Below are 14,066 nucleotides of genomic sequence, written 5' to 3'. Positions count from 1 at the left end.
AAAAAAAAAAAAAAAAAAAAAAAAAAAAAGAGAGGAAAGGGAGGTTATGCCTTTGTCTTTTTCCTTCTTTTCAATGTCTGGTGCAGTGCGAGGCAATCTACTAGCATGGCTGGGGGCATGAGTTTTGCAGCCAGACAGAATTATTTTTAGTCATAAAGTTTTACTTCAATTCTCCTATGAGAATATTTTTAGAAAACACACAACTAAAATTTAAAAAGAAAAATTGCTGGATTAAACAAAAGAACAAAAGGGGAAGAAAACTGTTAAAAATACAATGAAGAGTTGGCAAGAAAGAGGAATTTTCAGAGGCAGAATAAGTGAAAGTAAGAATCAGAGAATTAAGCAGAGAAATGAAACCAGGTTTCACTTTGAGGATTTTAATTTAACCCAAATGAACTTGAGCTTCTTTTCTTAATGGTTTCTATGGATGCACCAGACAGGACCTAAAACCCAAATGCACACAAGATGGGAGTATGAGAGATCACCACTCTTCCACATTTAAGCTGAGCTCCCCTGGGGCCACATCTTCAGTGGTAATGTAAGCTAGAAATAGCCAGCTTCCCAGGGAGCCACAAGAAAAACCGATTGCCTCAAACCTTGATACTGAGCGAAGTAGAAAAAACATCTATGAGAATTTATAACCACAAAATACTCTCTCAATAGGTTCTCAGCCCCAAAACAGCACTATCAGAGTACTTTGGAAAAAGAAAAACCCTCAGGGCAAGAATTTAAAGTGGCTCTGAGTTAGCAGTGGCCTCAGGCATCTGGCAGACACAAACATATGTTCTTCGTGGAAGAAAACACCTTAAATTTGGGCTTCCAAGAATTTCCATAAAGTTCCAAGAAACTGTAACTCACTGTCAAAAACCACAATACTCACAAACATGAATGAGAGCTAACAAGAAAACAGGCACCAGACCTTAGAATCAGAACCACAAATCCTTCACATTTGAGAATTATCAGATGGCACATGTATACATATGTAACAAACCTGCACATTGTACACACGTACCCTAGAACTTAAAGTATAATAAAAGACACCATATATATATATATATATATATATATATATGAATTTTGGGCCAGGCACAGTGGCTCACACCTGTAATCCCAGCACTTTGGAAGGGCTGAGGTGGATGGATCACAAGGTCAGGAGTTCAAGGCCAGCCTGGCCAATATGGTGAAACCCTGTCTCTACTAAAAAATACAAAAATTAGCTGGACATGGTGGCACGAGCCTGTAATCCAGGCTACTCTGGAGGCTGGGGCAGGAGAATCGCTTGAAACCAAGAGGCGGAGGTTGCAGTGAGCAGAGATTGCGTCACTGCACTCCAGTCTGGGCAACAGAGCAAGACTCCGTCTCAAAAAACAAACAAAACAAAACAAAATAAATAACATTGCAAAATTGAATATGCCCTTTGACTCTCTAAATGCCTCAGATCCATTAACCTAGGGATTTGTCCTTTCTAGCCCCACCACCATCTCCCCCTGGAAGATTGCTGACCTGTAAGGATAAAGACCAGACACTTGAGCAGACACTTAGGGTCTTCCTGCCCATCCCTATCCCCCACTCGCCCTCAGTCATTTTGGCTACTAGTGTTTCTCCACATCTGAGACTGTCCTGGGTCTCCCTTCAGTGGTCATGAAGGACAAGGTTGGAGAAGTTGGCGCTCATGGGTCTGATGAGGGATTGGGTGGGATCCCTCTAACAGCATATGGAGGGGGATGAAATGGGCATGAGACCAAAGGCCAGGGGAGCAGCAAGGAGCTGTGGCAATCATCCTGACAAGAGAGACTGTGGCCCAGGCCAGGGTGTGAGGGGAAGATAGAGCCAAGGGGATAGATATCAGAGCTATTTGGGAGATAAAATTGACAGGAATCAGGTACTCAGCAAATATTTGTTGACTTTCCTGGCTACTCTTTCTAAAGTAGACTCTTCATTTGCTCTTCTGTTTATTCTTCCTCCGGAGCACTTTTCACAGCCTGCAATTACCTTGTTTATCTGCTTGCCTATTGTCTGTTTCCATCAAGCAGAATGTAAACTAAATGAGGTCTGCAAGCTTGATTAGTTTTATTTGAGATAGTGTCCAGCACTTAGCAGATGCTCTCAATAAATCTTTTGAGGAATGGCATGGTAATTGATTGGCTGGTTCAGAGGGAGGGCAGGGAGGTGAGAGACAAGGCCAGGAGACCTGTGGTCTTGGGCCTCTGTCTCGGGCATTGCGCAGGGGTCTAGGGGTCCACATGGTCCAGAGACTAGCTGCCCGATTGCCCGTGTCTAGCATTTGAGAAAATTCAATTCCCGGCCAGGAGCGGTGGCTCACGCCTGTAATTCCAACAATGGGAGGCTGAGGTGGGCAGATCACCTGAGGCTGGGAGTTCCAGATCAGTCTGACCAACGTGGAGAAACCCTGCCTCCACTTAAAAAAAAAAAAAAAAATACAAAATTAGCCGGGTGTGATGGCGCACGCCTGTAATCCCAGCTGCTCCGGAGGCTGAGGCAGGAGAATCGCTTGAACTTGGGAGGCAGAGTTTGGGGTGAGTCAAGATCGCGCCATTGCACTCCAGCCTGGGCAACAAGAGCGAAACTCCGTCTCAAAAAAAAAAAAAAAAAAAAATGGCGGGCGCGGTGGCTCACGGGCCTGTAAACCCCAGGCCAACTTGGGAGCCGAGGCCCGGGGCCGACATCACGAGGTCAGGAATCGAGACCATCCTGGTGAACACCGGTGAAACCCCATCTCCTATAAATACAAAAAAATTAGCCGGGCCGTGGTGGCGGCACCTTAGTCCAGCTTCTAGGGAGGCTGAGCCGGAGAATGGCGTGAACCTGGGAGGCGGCAGAGCCCCTTTTCCGCCCAAAGTTTTGAGCGGAGAAATTGCCGCCCACTGCCACCTGCACTCCAGCCTGGGCGATACAGTGAGACTCCGTCTCAAAAAAAAAAAAAAGAAAAGAAAAAAGAAAATCCAATTCCCATTCACTCTCTGGCCTTCTGGCTGCTGACCCAGGCCCGCGGGTATTTTCAGAGGAAGGGAATTGGGGACCCCGCAGGAACCCGAAATCTGCCCCTCAAGAGTGTAGAAGTGGGTAGCGGAAGATGTGGCCTGGAGCATGGTAAAAGCCTTGAAATTCCAGTCTCTGCTTGACTCCTAAACCTGGCAAGGCAGCCCTCAGGCCAGGCAAGCCAGGCGCGAGACTGTGCCTTCCTTCCAGGCCCTAAAGAGGGCAGCACTGGGCCGGGCCCCGAGCGAGGGCGAGCGACACAGGCTGTCCGGCACACTGAAAGGGGAGTGTCGGGTGACACGCCCGGGGAAAAGCGAGCGCCGCCCCTGCCTCTCCGCTGCTGGCTGGAACGCTGATCTATCTAGTTGCTCGGGGGACACCCCCAGATGCCCGGGCCCCACTCGGCCTTCAGTACACGCCCCGAAGGATGGGGAAAGAAAGAGGCCCCCAATGAGCGGGACTCGCAGTGGCCAAGGAGGGGTGAGAAGCGGACAGGAGATCAGCTGGCCCCGGCGGCCTGGTCGCACCTGCATGGTGACTAGCTGCCGGGCTGCGCCCCGGGGCGCAGCCAGGAGGCGGGGCCTGGCAGTGCGTTGGGTGGGGGAGGAGCTTCTGGGTGATGTAAGGCCGGGAATGGGAGGGGCCTCTCCTCGACTCGCTGCCAGGAAGGGGGCGGGACTGTTGGTGACGAGACGCCGGGGAGGGGGCAGGCGTTCATTGATAAAACGCTGGGCTCCCCGGGCGCGAGCGCAGCGTAGCAAATACAGGCAGCGCCACGCGCGGCCGGGGCCGGGCGGAACCGAGAAGAAGCCGGGCCCGCGCTGCGACGCGCCGACCGCATGGAGCCCGCCACCAGTTTCCCGTCCCCGCGCCCCTTCCAGCGTGCGGCCGCCGAGCCCGCTCCCCCGGCCGGGCCCGGGCCGCCTCCGAGTGCCTTGCCCGGACCTGAGCTGGAGATGCTGGCCGGGCTACCAACGTCAGACCCCGGGCGCCTCATCACGGACCCGCGCAGCGGCCGCACCTACTTCAAAGGCCGCTTGTTGGGCAAGGTGGGCCGGGGGACGTTCGCGGGGTGGTGATGGTGGAGGTGGGGGTCTCGGCCGGCCTCATTTCTGGCACCAAGCCGGGCGTGGGCACTTGACCCCCAACGCGGGGACGCCGGCGGGCCAGACTCGGCCCCCCTGGAACACCCAGCCTGACGCCCCCTCTTCACAGGGGGGCTTCGCCCGCTGCTACGAGGCCACTGACACAGAGACTGGCAGCGCCTATGCTGTCAAAGTCATCCCGCAGAGCCGCGTCGCCAAGCCGCATCAGCGCGAGAAGGTAGGTCCAGGCTCAGCGGGCGAGGGGTGGGGTGGGGACGGTGGCATGGGAACCATGGAAGGATGACGACCCCGCGCCCTCATCGCAGATCCTAAATGAGATTGAGCTGCACCGAGACCTGCAACACCGCCACATCGTGCGTTTTTCGCACCACTTTGAGGACGCTGACAACATCTACATTTTCCTGGAGCTCTGCAGTCGAAAGGTGAAAGATGGTGATATCCGCAGGGATGAGGGTGAGGGAGAGAAGAGAGTCTTAAGACCCAAAGCTCGGGCCCTGTTTCTTCCTCAGGGAGCACAGATGGAGGGGGAGGGGGAGGGAGGGCTCACCAGGGGCTGAGGCAGTGGCTCTTTGCAGTCCCTGGCCCACATCTGGAAGGCCCGGCACACCCTGTTGGAGCCAGAAGTGCGCTACTACCTGCGGCAGATCCTTTCCGGCCTCAAGTACTTGCACCAGCGCGGCATCTTGCACCGGGACCTCAAGTTGGGTGAGACTCCTGAGCCTGGAGGATGGGAGGTTGGGGAGGGAGGGAGGAAGGAAGGAAAGAATCTGACACACCTCTCTTTCCCCATCTAGGAAATTTTTTCATCACTGAGAACATGGAACTGAAGGTGGGGGATTTTGGGCTGGCAGCCCGGTTGGAGCCTCCGGAGCAGAGGAAGAAGTGAGTTTTGAGGAAAGGAGCCTGTGTGTGATACAGATGACATGCGTGACAGACAGCGCATATGTATGTGGGAGGCAAGGTGACTGCTTGATGTGTGCATGAGATAAATGGGAAGGGATGAGGGGCTGCTTATGCATGTGTGAAGGTGGAGGTGGCAGCCTGTGTTACCGGGACCAGTGGAGAGGGGTAGGATCCTATAGGTGTGTGACACAGATAGGGTAGGTGACCCTGAGTCCCTGAGACAGATGGGGGTGTACAGATTCTTGGAGGCATACGACTTACCCTTTGTGTGGATGGGGGAAGGTTACAGGCAGCGTGTGTGTGTGTGAGAGACAGACTGAGAGTGTGGGAATGGTAGGATATGACACTGGGTGTAAGAAGACCCTACTGTGGCCATCGTACTTTGTGTGTGTGACACAGACAGCATATGTGGCAGATAAGTGTTTATGGGGGTTGTGACAGCTGGTGTTGGTGTGTGTGTGGCACAAACCGTGGGAGGTGACAGCCTGATGACTGTCTGACAGACAGGAGTGCAGGAAGGGGGAAGGGATCAGCTGTGGACTCTCTGTGTTGACCCTGGAGGAGGGGACTGGGCTGGGGGTCAGGCCCTCCCCCTGTCATGAAGAGCAGCTGAGCAGCTGGGCCAGGCGGGTGGGCGGGGACTCAGCTGCTATCCCTGGCATCCATTGTCCCAGGACAAGCAGGAGTTCTCTGGCCTTTGGTGACAGGCAGCTGCTTTGTCTGGACTCACAGTGGGGGAAGGGGTGGGGGGGCTGCTGGGCTGAGTCTCAGCCTTTTCTCCTCCTCCCCACCCTCTTTCAGGACCATCTGTGGCACCCCCAACTATGTGGCTCCAGAAGTGCTACTGAGACAGGGCCACGGGCCCGAGGCGGATGTGTGGTCACTGGGCTGTGTCATGTGAGTCGCAGGGTCCAGGTTTGGCAGCAGACAGGTGGTGGGTGTGTGGGTGGGGTATCCCCTCCACTTTACTCCTGACCCCTTGGCCCTGCCCTATAGGTACACGCTGCTCTGCGGGAGCCCTCCCTTTGAGACAGCTGACCTGAAGGAGACGTACCGCTGCATCAAGCAGGTTCACTACACGCTACCTGCCAGCCTCTCACTGCCTGCTCGGCAGCTCCTGGCTGCCATCCTTCGGGCCTCCCCCCGAGACCGCCCCTCTATTGACCAGATCCTGCGCCATGACTTCTTTACCAAGGTCTGTGGCTCCCCAGACCTCTAAGTCCATCTGCGTATTCCCAGGGATTGAAAGGGTGCAGGTGACAGGGCCCCTGGAGCCTCTCTTCTCTGTTCACACGGCTCCCCTCCCTAGGGCTACACCCCCGATCGACTCCCTATCAGCAGCTGCGTGACAGTCCCAGACCTGACACCCCCCAACCCGGCTAGGAGTCTGTTTGCCAAAGTTACCAAGAGCCTCTTTGGCAGAAAGAAGAACAAGAGTGAGTCTGGGGTGTCAGTGAGTTGAGGGGGCAGAGCAGCAGAGCAGCTTGTCACATTTGTCTCGGGTGTGTGAGTGTGGGCGCCTGGCAACTCCTGGGGAGAGCATGTGCAGTACAGGCACTTGGGGAGGCCAATCTCTGTGTCATCCCTGTGGGAAGTGGAGAGGCTGGGCAGGATACTGAGGATGGTATCATCCTTCACCCCCAGGTAAGAATCATGCCCAGGAGAGGGACGAGGTCTCCTGTTTGGTAAGCGGCCTCATGCGCACGTCGGTTGGCCATCAGGATGCCAGGCCAGAGGTGAGGCGCTCACGTGGACACTGTTCCCCTGACTCACCCCCACCCTAGCAGCTGAGGGAAGCCCAGGATAAAAGGCTGCTGAAGCATCCAACCTCGTGGTGGCCTAATTGGCTGTGTGTCACCAGCCTGGCGGGGCTGACCTGGGGTGCCCTGGGAGCCAGGGCAGGGCTGGGCCATGGACTCAAGGGTTTGGATTTTGGGGCCTGTCTCACTCCCTTTTCCTGCCCAACCCTCCAGGCTCCAGCAGCTTCTGGCCCAGCCCCTGTCAGCCTGGTAGAGACAGCACCTGAGGACAGCTCACCCCGTGGGACACTGGCAAGCAGTGGAGATGGTGAGGAGCCAGGGAGGATGAGAGGTGCCAGAGGTTGCTGGAGCTGAGATCAGGGACCAGAGGGAAGGAGTGGGCAGAGGGGCCTGGCCTGGGTCCTGGGGTGCTAATTCCTAAATCTCCGTGCCCTGTCTCCTTCAGGATTTGAAGAAGGTCTGACTGTGGCCACAGTAGTAGAGTCAGCCCTCTGTGCGCTGAGAAACTGTGTGGCCTTCATGCCCCCAGGTAAGGCTGGGGTCTGGTACATGCTGCTGTGGTGGAAGTTCTGTGGCTGGGAGTTCTGCTCCTGGGAGCCAGGAGCAGGTCCTGACTCCCTCCTTTACCATGACAGCGGAACAGAACCCAGCCCCGCTGGCCCAGCCAGAGCCTCTGGTGTGGGTCAGCAAGTGGGTTGACTACTCCAATAAGTTCGGCTTTGGGTATCAACTGTCCAGCCGCCGTGTGGCTGTGCTCTTCAACGATGGCACACATATGGCCCTGTCAGCTAACAGAAAGTAAGTGCTGGTATGGGGTGCCTTGTATTCAGGCCACTAACCCAGCAGTGCCACACCCTCCTGTGTGCTCCTGGGCTCAGGGGTCTGGGTTTCTCAGGGGAGGGGCATTGGTGCAGGGCTCCCTCTGACCTCTGCCTCCCCATTCTAGGACTGTGCACTACAACCCCACCAGCACAAAGCACTTCTCCTTCTCCGTGGGTGCTGTGCCCCGGGCCCTGCAGCCTCAGCTGGGTATCCTGCGGTACTTCACCTCCTACATGGAGCAGCACCTCATGAAGGTGTGAGGGCTGGGGCTGTGGTACATTGAAAACTAACCTATCCTGATCTCTCTGATTCCCCCTTGGTGGTGGTGGGGGTGCTCAAAGCTAGAGGATAAGGCATACACGAATGGGGAGGGGGCTGTCTCACGCTGGATCAGTGACCTGCTCCGATCCTGCTCCCAGGGTGGAGATCTGCCCAGTGTGGAAGAGGTAGAGGTACCTGCTCCACCCTTGCTGCTGCAGTGGGTCAAGACGGATCAGGCTCTCCTCATGCTGTTTAGTGATGGCACTGTCCAGGTAAGAGCCTATCCAGGAGTTTCGGGGAAGGTCTGGGAGGCCCAGGGTGCTGGGGAGGAAGCTGGGCCCGCAGCCTAGGTCCTGACCACTGTCATGCTCCTGTGTGCAGGTGAACTTCTACGGGGATCACACCAAGCTGATTCTCAGTGGCTGGGAGCCCCTCCTTGTGACTTTTGTAGCCCGAAATCGTAGTGCTTGTACTTACCTCGCTTCCCACCTTCGGCAGCTGGGCTGCTCTCCAGACCTGCGGCAGCGACTCCGCTATGCTCTGCGCCTGCTCCGGGACCGCAGCCCAGCCTAGGACCCAAGCCCTGAGGCCTGAGGCCTGTGCCTGTAAGGCTCTGGCCCTTGCCTTTGTGGCCCTCCCCCTTCCTTTGGTGCCTCACTGGGGGCTTTGGGCCGAATCCCCAGGGAATCAGGGACCAGCTTTACTGGAGTTGGGGCAGCTTGTCTTCGCTGGCTCCTACCCCCTCTCCAAGATAAGCCTGAGCCTTAGCTCCCAGCTAGGGGGCGTTATTTATGGACCACTTTTATTTATTGTCAGACACTTATTTATTGGGATGTGAGCCCCAGGGGGGCCTCCTCCTAGGATAATAAACAATTTTGCAGAATTGGACTCCCCCTCACTCGCAGTAGAGCCCGTGGACCGTGGCCACCGCGAAGAGCGAGGTGTTGGTGTAAGAGACCGAGGCCAGCCCGTCGCGCGCCACGTCCCAGAGCGCGCGGCTGACCACGTGAACGCCCTGGCCCGCGCGCGGCCCCAGCACCACGCTGCACACCAGCTTGTAGCGCGGCAGGCTGAGCTCGCGCAGGCGAACGTGCACCTTGCTCGCAGAGCTTCGCTGCACCAGCCCGCGCGGACCTCGGCGCTGAGTTAGCACGCGTCGCGCAGACCTGCGGACCAGTGCCGCCTCCCAGGGCACGCTGTGCGCGCGCAGCCTCACCAGCGCTCCCCGGGGCACCGGCTCCGCGCGGTAGGAGGGCGCCACCCGACGGGCGGGCGCCAGAGGCAACCCTGAGAAGCTGACCCGTGAGCCCAGAGAGGGCACCGGGCCCAGGGATGGCTGCCGACCCCCAGGACCCGCGCCTGGCCCGGCCAGCGAGTTGCGAGGGGAGAAGGACGCGGCCAGGCCCAGCATGGAGCCCCGGCGAGAGGCCGGGCCAGGACCTGGACCTGCCGGTCGCGCCTCATCAATGCTGGGCAGGCGGCCTCGGGGCTGCACTGGTGAGGGTTTCGGCCCGTAGTCTTTGGCATTCTCCTCCTCCTGGCGTCCCGGGGGCAGAGGCCTGCTGGCCATGGACCTGCTGGCTAGAGGACCTACACTCAGGGTGACCTTCACTGGGCATCTGTCTACCTACCCCAGCCTCTTGCTCAGTGATGTCAAGGGTTTTTACCTTCTACTCCCTTCTTACCTGTGTTTTAGAACAAGTGGATCAGATAGTCCCAGTCTGCCTGGGTTCCTAGGTGCTGAGAAGGTTAAAGGTTGTTAGACACATGAGCAAGGGACAGGAGGCTGCTGGGACTGGGATCCTGGGCTAGTCCCTGCCTGCTGAGCTCCTTCTCTGGGCACTATGGAGGTTAGCCAGGTACGCTCAGAGTCTTAGAGACTGCCATTTCTCCCTGCCACCCTACTTCTCTGGAAGGAGAAGCAGGCCTCTGCCTCAGCCTGGACCATGGAGGCAGTGCCTCCAACCCCTAACCAGGAAAGACTGACAGATCACCTCTTTCAACCCCACAGATCCTTCCAGCCCTGGGGGTGTTGAATCCAGTCATCTTCCACCCAGATCTACTCTAGAGTGGCTGGCACAAAGATCTCCCCTACACCTGGCCCAGGCTGAGGGCAGACGACTTGTGAAGCCCCTTCCGCCTTCTGCCTTTGGCCTCTGATCCCACTTCCTCCAGAATCAGTTCTGGGATGGCCGCCCTCTGCTCCCGAAACTCCCTCAGGCACCTGAGTCACCTGCAGGCTTTGGCTTCTGAGTTCTGTCAGGCTCCACAGCCCTGGCCCCACTGGCCTGAAGGGCAAGTGGGAGGGGAAGGACCTGTGTTGTGGAGTTGCCATGGTTGCTGGAGCAAACACTTCTCCCTCCAAGGATCCCTCCCTCCAGTCCGGCTCTGGCTTAACCTGAGAGCCCTGTTACTGTGAGCATGTGCTGAGCGTGGGGTCATCAGGGAGAGCGGCCGACAGGGTCTTGCAGCTCAGAGGCAAACTTCCTAAGCGCAGGCGACAGAGGGGCAGATGTAGAGCGAGGCTGTGGTCAGAAAGGCTTCGTCCTGCCCCAGGGCGCTTGAGCCAGGGCCCGTTTTCTCCCCTTGTGGAGACTGGCCATTATGAACAAGTCACAGAGGCCTAGGATAGGGGGAGATCTTGAGGCTGCGGGGGCGGTGGCTCAGGAATCCAGGGTCTGGGCCCACAGGAAGGAACACGTCATGGCTCTGTTGTCTCCCCGTCAGTCAGCCTCGACAAGGACAAGCATTTCCGCTCCCGGCGCAGAGTTAGGGTGGGGCTTGGATGACTTCCTCAGTTCAGGGCTATGTGCGGGGGAGGGGAGGTCCATTGGCTCAGCTGGTAGGAACCAGGCCTTACAAAGTGGCAGTGACTCGGCAGTGAACACCGAGTCCAGCCTCGTGACCCTTGCTGACCCAAGTGTCCTGGGGCTTGTCCCCAGCTGGCTACACCTCTTGTGTGCCCTAGTACCTAGATTTCCCCAATGTTGCATTTCAGAGATGGCAGAGGCTGTGACACCTCTGCCAGAGCTGACAACTCATGTGACTCCCCCTCTGGCAGGGATGGGACTGTCCCCTCCCAAACAAGCCAGGTCTGGGCCCTGACCCATCTATGGGGGCGAGGATTTTCCCTGTTGAGTGGGGGATTCCCAGGCCTGGCTAAGCAGATCCTGACCCTGTGTGCCTGTGGAGGAGGGACGGGTTACGAGGGTAAGGAGTTTGAACTCTGAACCTAGGGCAGGCTCGGCTTCCGGGGGCTAAGACCCTCATACGGCGCTTAATGCCCCTCTAAGGGCTGAAGTTTTCCCTGGGCCTGCCCGGGAGATGGGTGGAGTCTCTTCTCAGGCCAGCTCCAGTTTCCATGGAAACCCACAGGCTTCCCACCCGGCGGCTGCCTGGGCAGACTCCCAGCCAGGGCCTCTTTCGCCGCCGCCAGCCAGCCAGCCTCTTCCCAGGACCATAGGCCACTCCAGCCTCAGCTTCTCCTGGTCCCCTCCCTGTGTCTGTTCCTGTCCCTGAGCGTCTGGCCCCTGATGCCTTCAGTAGCTTGGGCCTCTCCTGCTCTACTCCTAAACTTCAGCTTCTCAGCAAACAGGCCTCCCAAGTCCCTGCTTCTCCCTCTCGGGCCTTGCTAGCCTCACCAGCTCTAGGACCTGGCCAGGCCTCCTAGGCTCCCTCCTCCACCCCCACCCCTTCTCACCCATGGAGCCCCTGGGACTGGTCGTGCATGGGAAAGCTGAACCTTTTTCCGCAGCACTCCGAAGCCTCGTCAACAACCCACGATACAGGTGAGGGGTGGGCCCTGCCTGCGGGTTTTCCTTAGCTAGCTCTGAGGGCCCCAGGACTCTAAGGAGGCCCTGGTGAGAAGAGGCTGGGAATTAGAACTTGGCCGTCCTCCCTGGTGAACTCACGCTGTGGGGAAGTCAAATGTGGAACATGGCTACCGGTCACTCAGTGTCTGTGAGACCCTGAGGGCCAGAGGCAAGGCTGGCAGGGTCCTGGGGGCTAGAACCTGGAGCTGCTGTGTGAGCTCAGGCAAAGCCCTTCCTTCTTTGGACTTTGGGCTCCTGGCAGAAGAGAATGATTCTCAGGCCCTGGGATCCTGAGAGACGGTGGGTCATGATTCCTCTCCTCCCTCCATTCACTCAGCTTGGTATTGAGGCCTCCCTGCTCGAAGAAAAGGAACAGATGACCTGTTCTGGGAACTGAGGCTTCACAAGAAGAACAGAGCTCGAGGGATTGAGCCATAGTCCCTGACAGGAAGCCTCGGGAGTGCTGGCTGCTCCCTGCTGGCCAGGATGCCAGTGGTGTCTGAAACCAGGGGTAGAGTTTACAGGAGGCCGGGCTGCTCAGGAGAGCTAGAATGAAGCTCTCTGTCCTCATGGTCTCAGATCTGAGCTCTTCCCCAAAGGGTGGTGACTTCCATCACCTTGCTTCTTCGGGGTCACAGTCTGGTCTGGGTAATGTGAACCCCCCAGGCTTTGGACCTGGGACTAAGAGGCTCTAGGAGCCTCCAGCCTCATCTGCCTCCTATCCCCTGCCTTGTTTAGAGGCCCAGAGCTGGGGCCGGAAGTGATCATGAAGATGGAAACTGTGGTCTGGCTCATGATGGTGCATCACTGCTGTGTCTGTTTGCAGTGAGTGCACACTCTGTGCCCCACGCCCCCACACCCGCCTGTCTGGAGGAGGGCTGAAAAAAGCTGAGTTTGCAGCTGGTGGAGGAGGAGCCAAAAGAAGCTTCCCTTCCCCCAAGACTCAGGCTGGGGAGGAGAGGGGAAGGTGGGATCAACCGTGCTTCTGTTAGTCCAGATGCCCCTCAGTAATCAAGCATAGTCACCTCCTCTGCGACCTGAGGTTTAGGATTATTGTCCCATTTCATGGGTGAGAAACCTGAGATTCAAAGATAGGAAGTCACCAGGTGGAGCTGGGACTAGAACTCAGGGCTTTGGGTCCCAGACCTTCTGCTGGAGGGACCAAGCCCTGTCTCTTACATTCTGGATGGGAAACTAAGACCCAGAGTGGGCAAAGGCACAGCCCAAGTTGCACTCCAGGTGCTGGCCTCCTCTCCGCTGGCTCTCTGCCTCTCTCCCACAGTGATGTTCGCTTCGTGGTCGGTCAAGAACAGCAGGAGGTATTTGCCCATCGGTGCTTGTTGGCCTGTAGATGCAACTTCTTCCAGCGACTTCTGGGCACAGAGCCAGGCCCCGGGGTGCCTAGTCCTGTGGTGCTAAGCACTGTGCCAACTGAGGCCTTCCTGGCAGTGCTGGAGTTCCTATATACCAACAGTGTCAAGCTTCACCGTCACTCTGTGAGCCTGCTGACCAGGGTCCTGGGTGGGAGAGGCGGTGGGTGCCAGAGGCAAGAGTTTGCCCATTACACTGTGGGCATAGGGCAGGGGAAACTCCCTTCCACTCCCCCCACCACCCACTCTACAGGTGCTAGAAGTGCTGACAGCGGCTGTGGAATATGGGCTGGAGGAACTGAGAGAGGTGGGTTTGTGTGCCAGGTCCATGTCTCATTTCCCTTGCTTCTCACCGGCTCACTTCCCGCCCTGCCTCACACACACTGTGGCCTGGAGAGGAACGTGTGCCCACACAGAGAGAAGTATGTATGTCTCTCCTGTGTAAGGAGGGCATGTATGTGTGCCTGTGTGCAAAAGGATCCATGCATGCCTGCCCTGTGTGTGTGTGGCCAAGAGGGAGTGATTATGGCTGGTGCTGTAGATACAAAGATATCAGCCTTGATCCCTGTTCTCCAGAGAGGGAGAGGACACAGACACATGAAAACACTTATCTGGGTGGCATAAGAAGTGTGATAGAGGCCGGGCACGGTGGCTCATGCCTGTAATCCCAGCACTTTGGGAGGCTGAAGCAGGTGGATCGCTTGAGCCCAGAAGCTCCAGACCAGCCTGGGCAACATGGTGACACCCCTTCTCTACTAAAGGCACAAAAATTAGCCAGGTGTGGTAGCATACACCTGTAATTCCAGCTACTTGGGAGGCTGAGGCACAAGAATCGCTTGAACCTGGTTGCAGTAAGCTGAGATCGCACCACTGCATTCCAGCCTGCGTGGCAGATCAAGAGTTGCTCTCAAAAAAAAAAAGGCCGGGCGCGGTGGCTCAAGCCTGTAATCCCAGCACTTTGGGAGGCCGAGACGGGCGGATCATGAGGTCAGGAGATCGAGACCATCCTGGCTAACACGGTGAAACCCCGTC

At 57.1% G+C, this 14,066-nt stretch overlaps 3 protein-coding genes across 6 annotated transcripts in view; 2 read left to right on the top strand and 1 right to left on the bottom strand.

Moving 5' to 3' along the window:
• Positions 1 to 3,332: 3,332 nt before the first annotated feature.
• Positions 3,333 to 8,735, top strand: PLK3 (polo like kinase 3). The gene is made up of 15 exons (XM_017881821.1): positions 3,333 to 4,049; positions 4,216 to 4,323; positions 4,412 to 4,528; positions 4,682 to 4,811; positions 4,901 to 4,988; positions 5,811 to 5,906; positions 6,006 to 6,204; positions 6,319 to 6,445; positions 6,654 to 6,745; positions 6,983 to 7,076; positions 7,215 to 7,298; positions 7,405 to 7,567; positions 7,716 to 7,845; positions 8,011 to 8,124; positions 8,234 to 8,735. Exons 1-15 carry the CDS (start codon positions 3,840 to 3,842, stop codon positions 8,423 to 8,425), a joined length of 1,944 nt encoding a protein of 647 aa, XP_017737310.1. The 5' UTR covers positions 3,333 to 3,839; the 3' UTR covers positions 8,426 to 8,735.
• Positions 8,732 to 9,435, bottom strand: DYNLT4 (dynein light chain Tctex-type 4). Its single transcript, XM_017881826.1, is given in 3 exon segments — positions 8,732 to 8,948; positions 8,950 to 9,081; positions 9,084 to 9,435. Coding segments are annotated over 3 exon segments (672 nt in total). The 5' UTR covers positions 9,423 to 9,435; the 3' UTR covers positions 8,732 to 8,747.
• A 16-nt stretch (positions 9,436 to 9,451) lies between these two features.
• Positions 9,452 to 14,066, top strand: part of BTBD19 (BTB domain containing 19) — a 13,912-nt gene continuing 9,297 nt past the window's right edge. Inside the window, exons 1-3 of one of the 4 annotated variants that reach the window (XM_017881825.1) lie at positions 10,028 to 11,640; positions 12,947 to 13,160; positions 13,288 to 13,341. In XM_017881825.1, coding sequence (XP_017737314.1) covers positions 11,555 to 11,640; positions 12,947 to 13,160; positions 13,288 to 13,341 — 354 coding nt within the window. In that variant the 5' untranslated portion in view covers positions 10,028 to 11,554. Of the gene's footprint in view, positions 11,641 to 12,946; positions 13,342 to 14,066 lie in introns of all 4 variants that reach the window. The other 3 variants (XM_017881824.1, XM_017881823.1, XM_017881822.1) reach the window with 3 other exon arrangements.

This window comes from Rhinopithecus bieti, unplaced genomic scaffold (assembly GCF_001698545.2).
Source record: "Rhinopithecus bieti isolate Rb0 unplaced genomic scaffold, ASM169854v2 scaffold_12155, whole genome shotgun sequence".
Lineage (NCBI taxonomy): Eukaryota > Metazoa > Chordata > Mammalia > Primates > Cercopithecidae > Rhinopithecus > Rhinopithecus bieti.
Note: the sequence above shows the minus strand (reverse complement) of the source record. Positions and strands in the feature narration are given on the sequence as shown.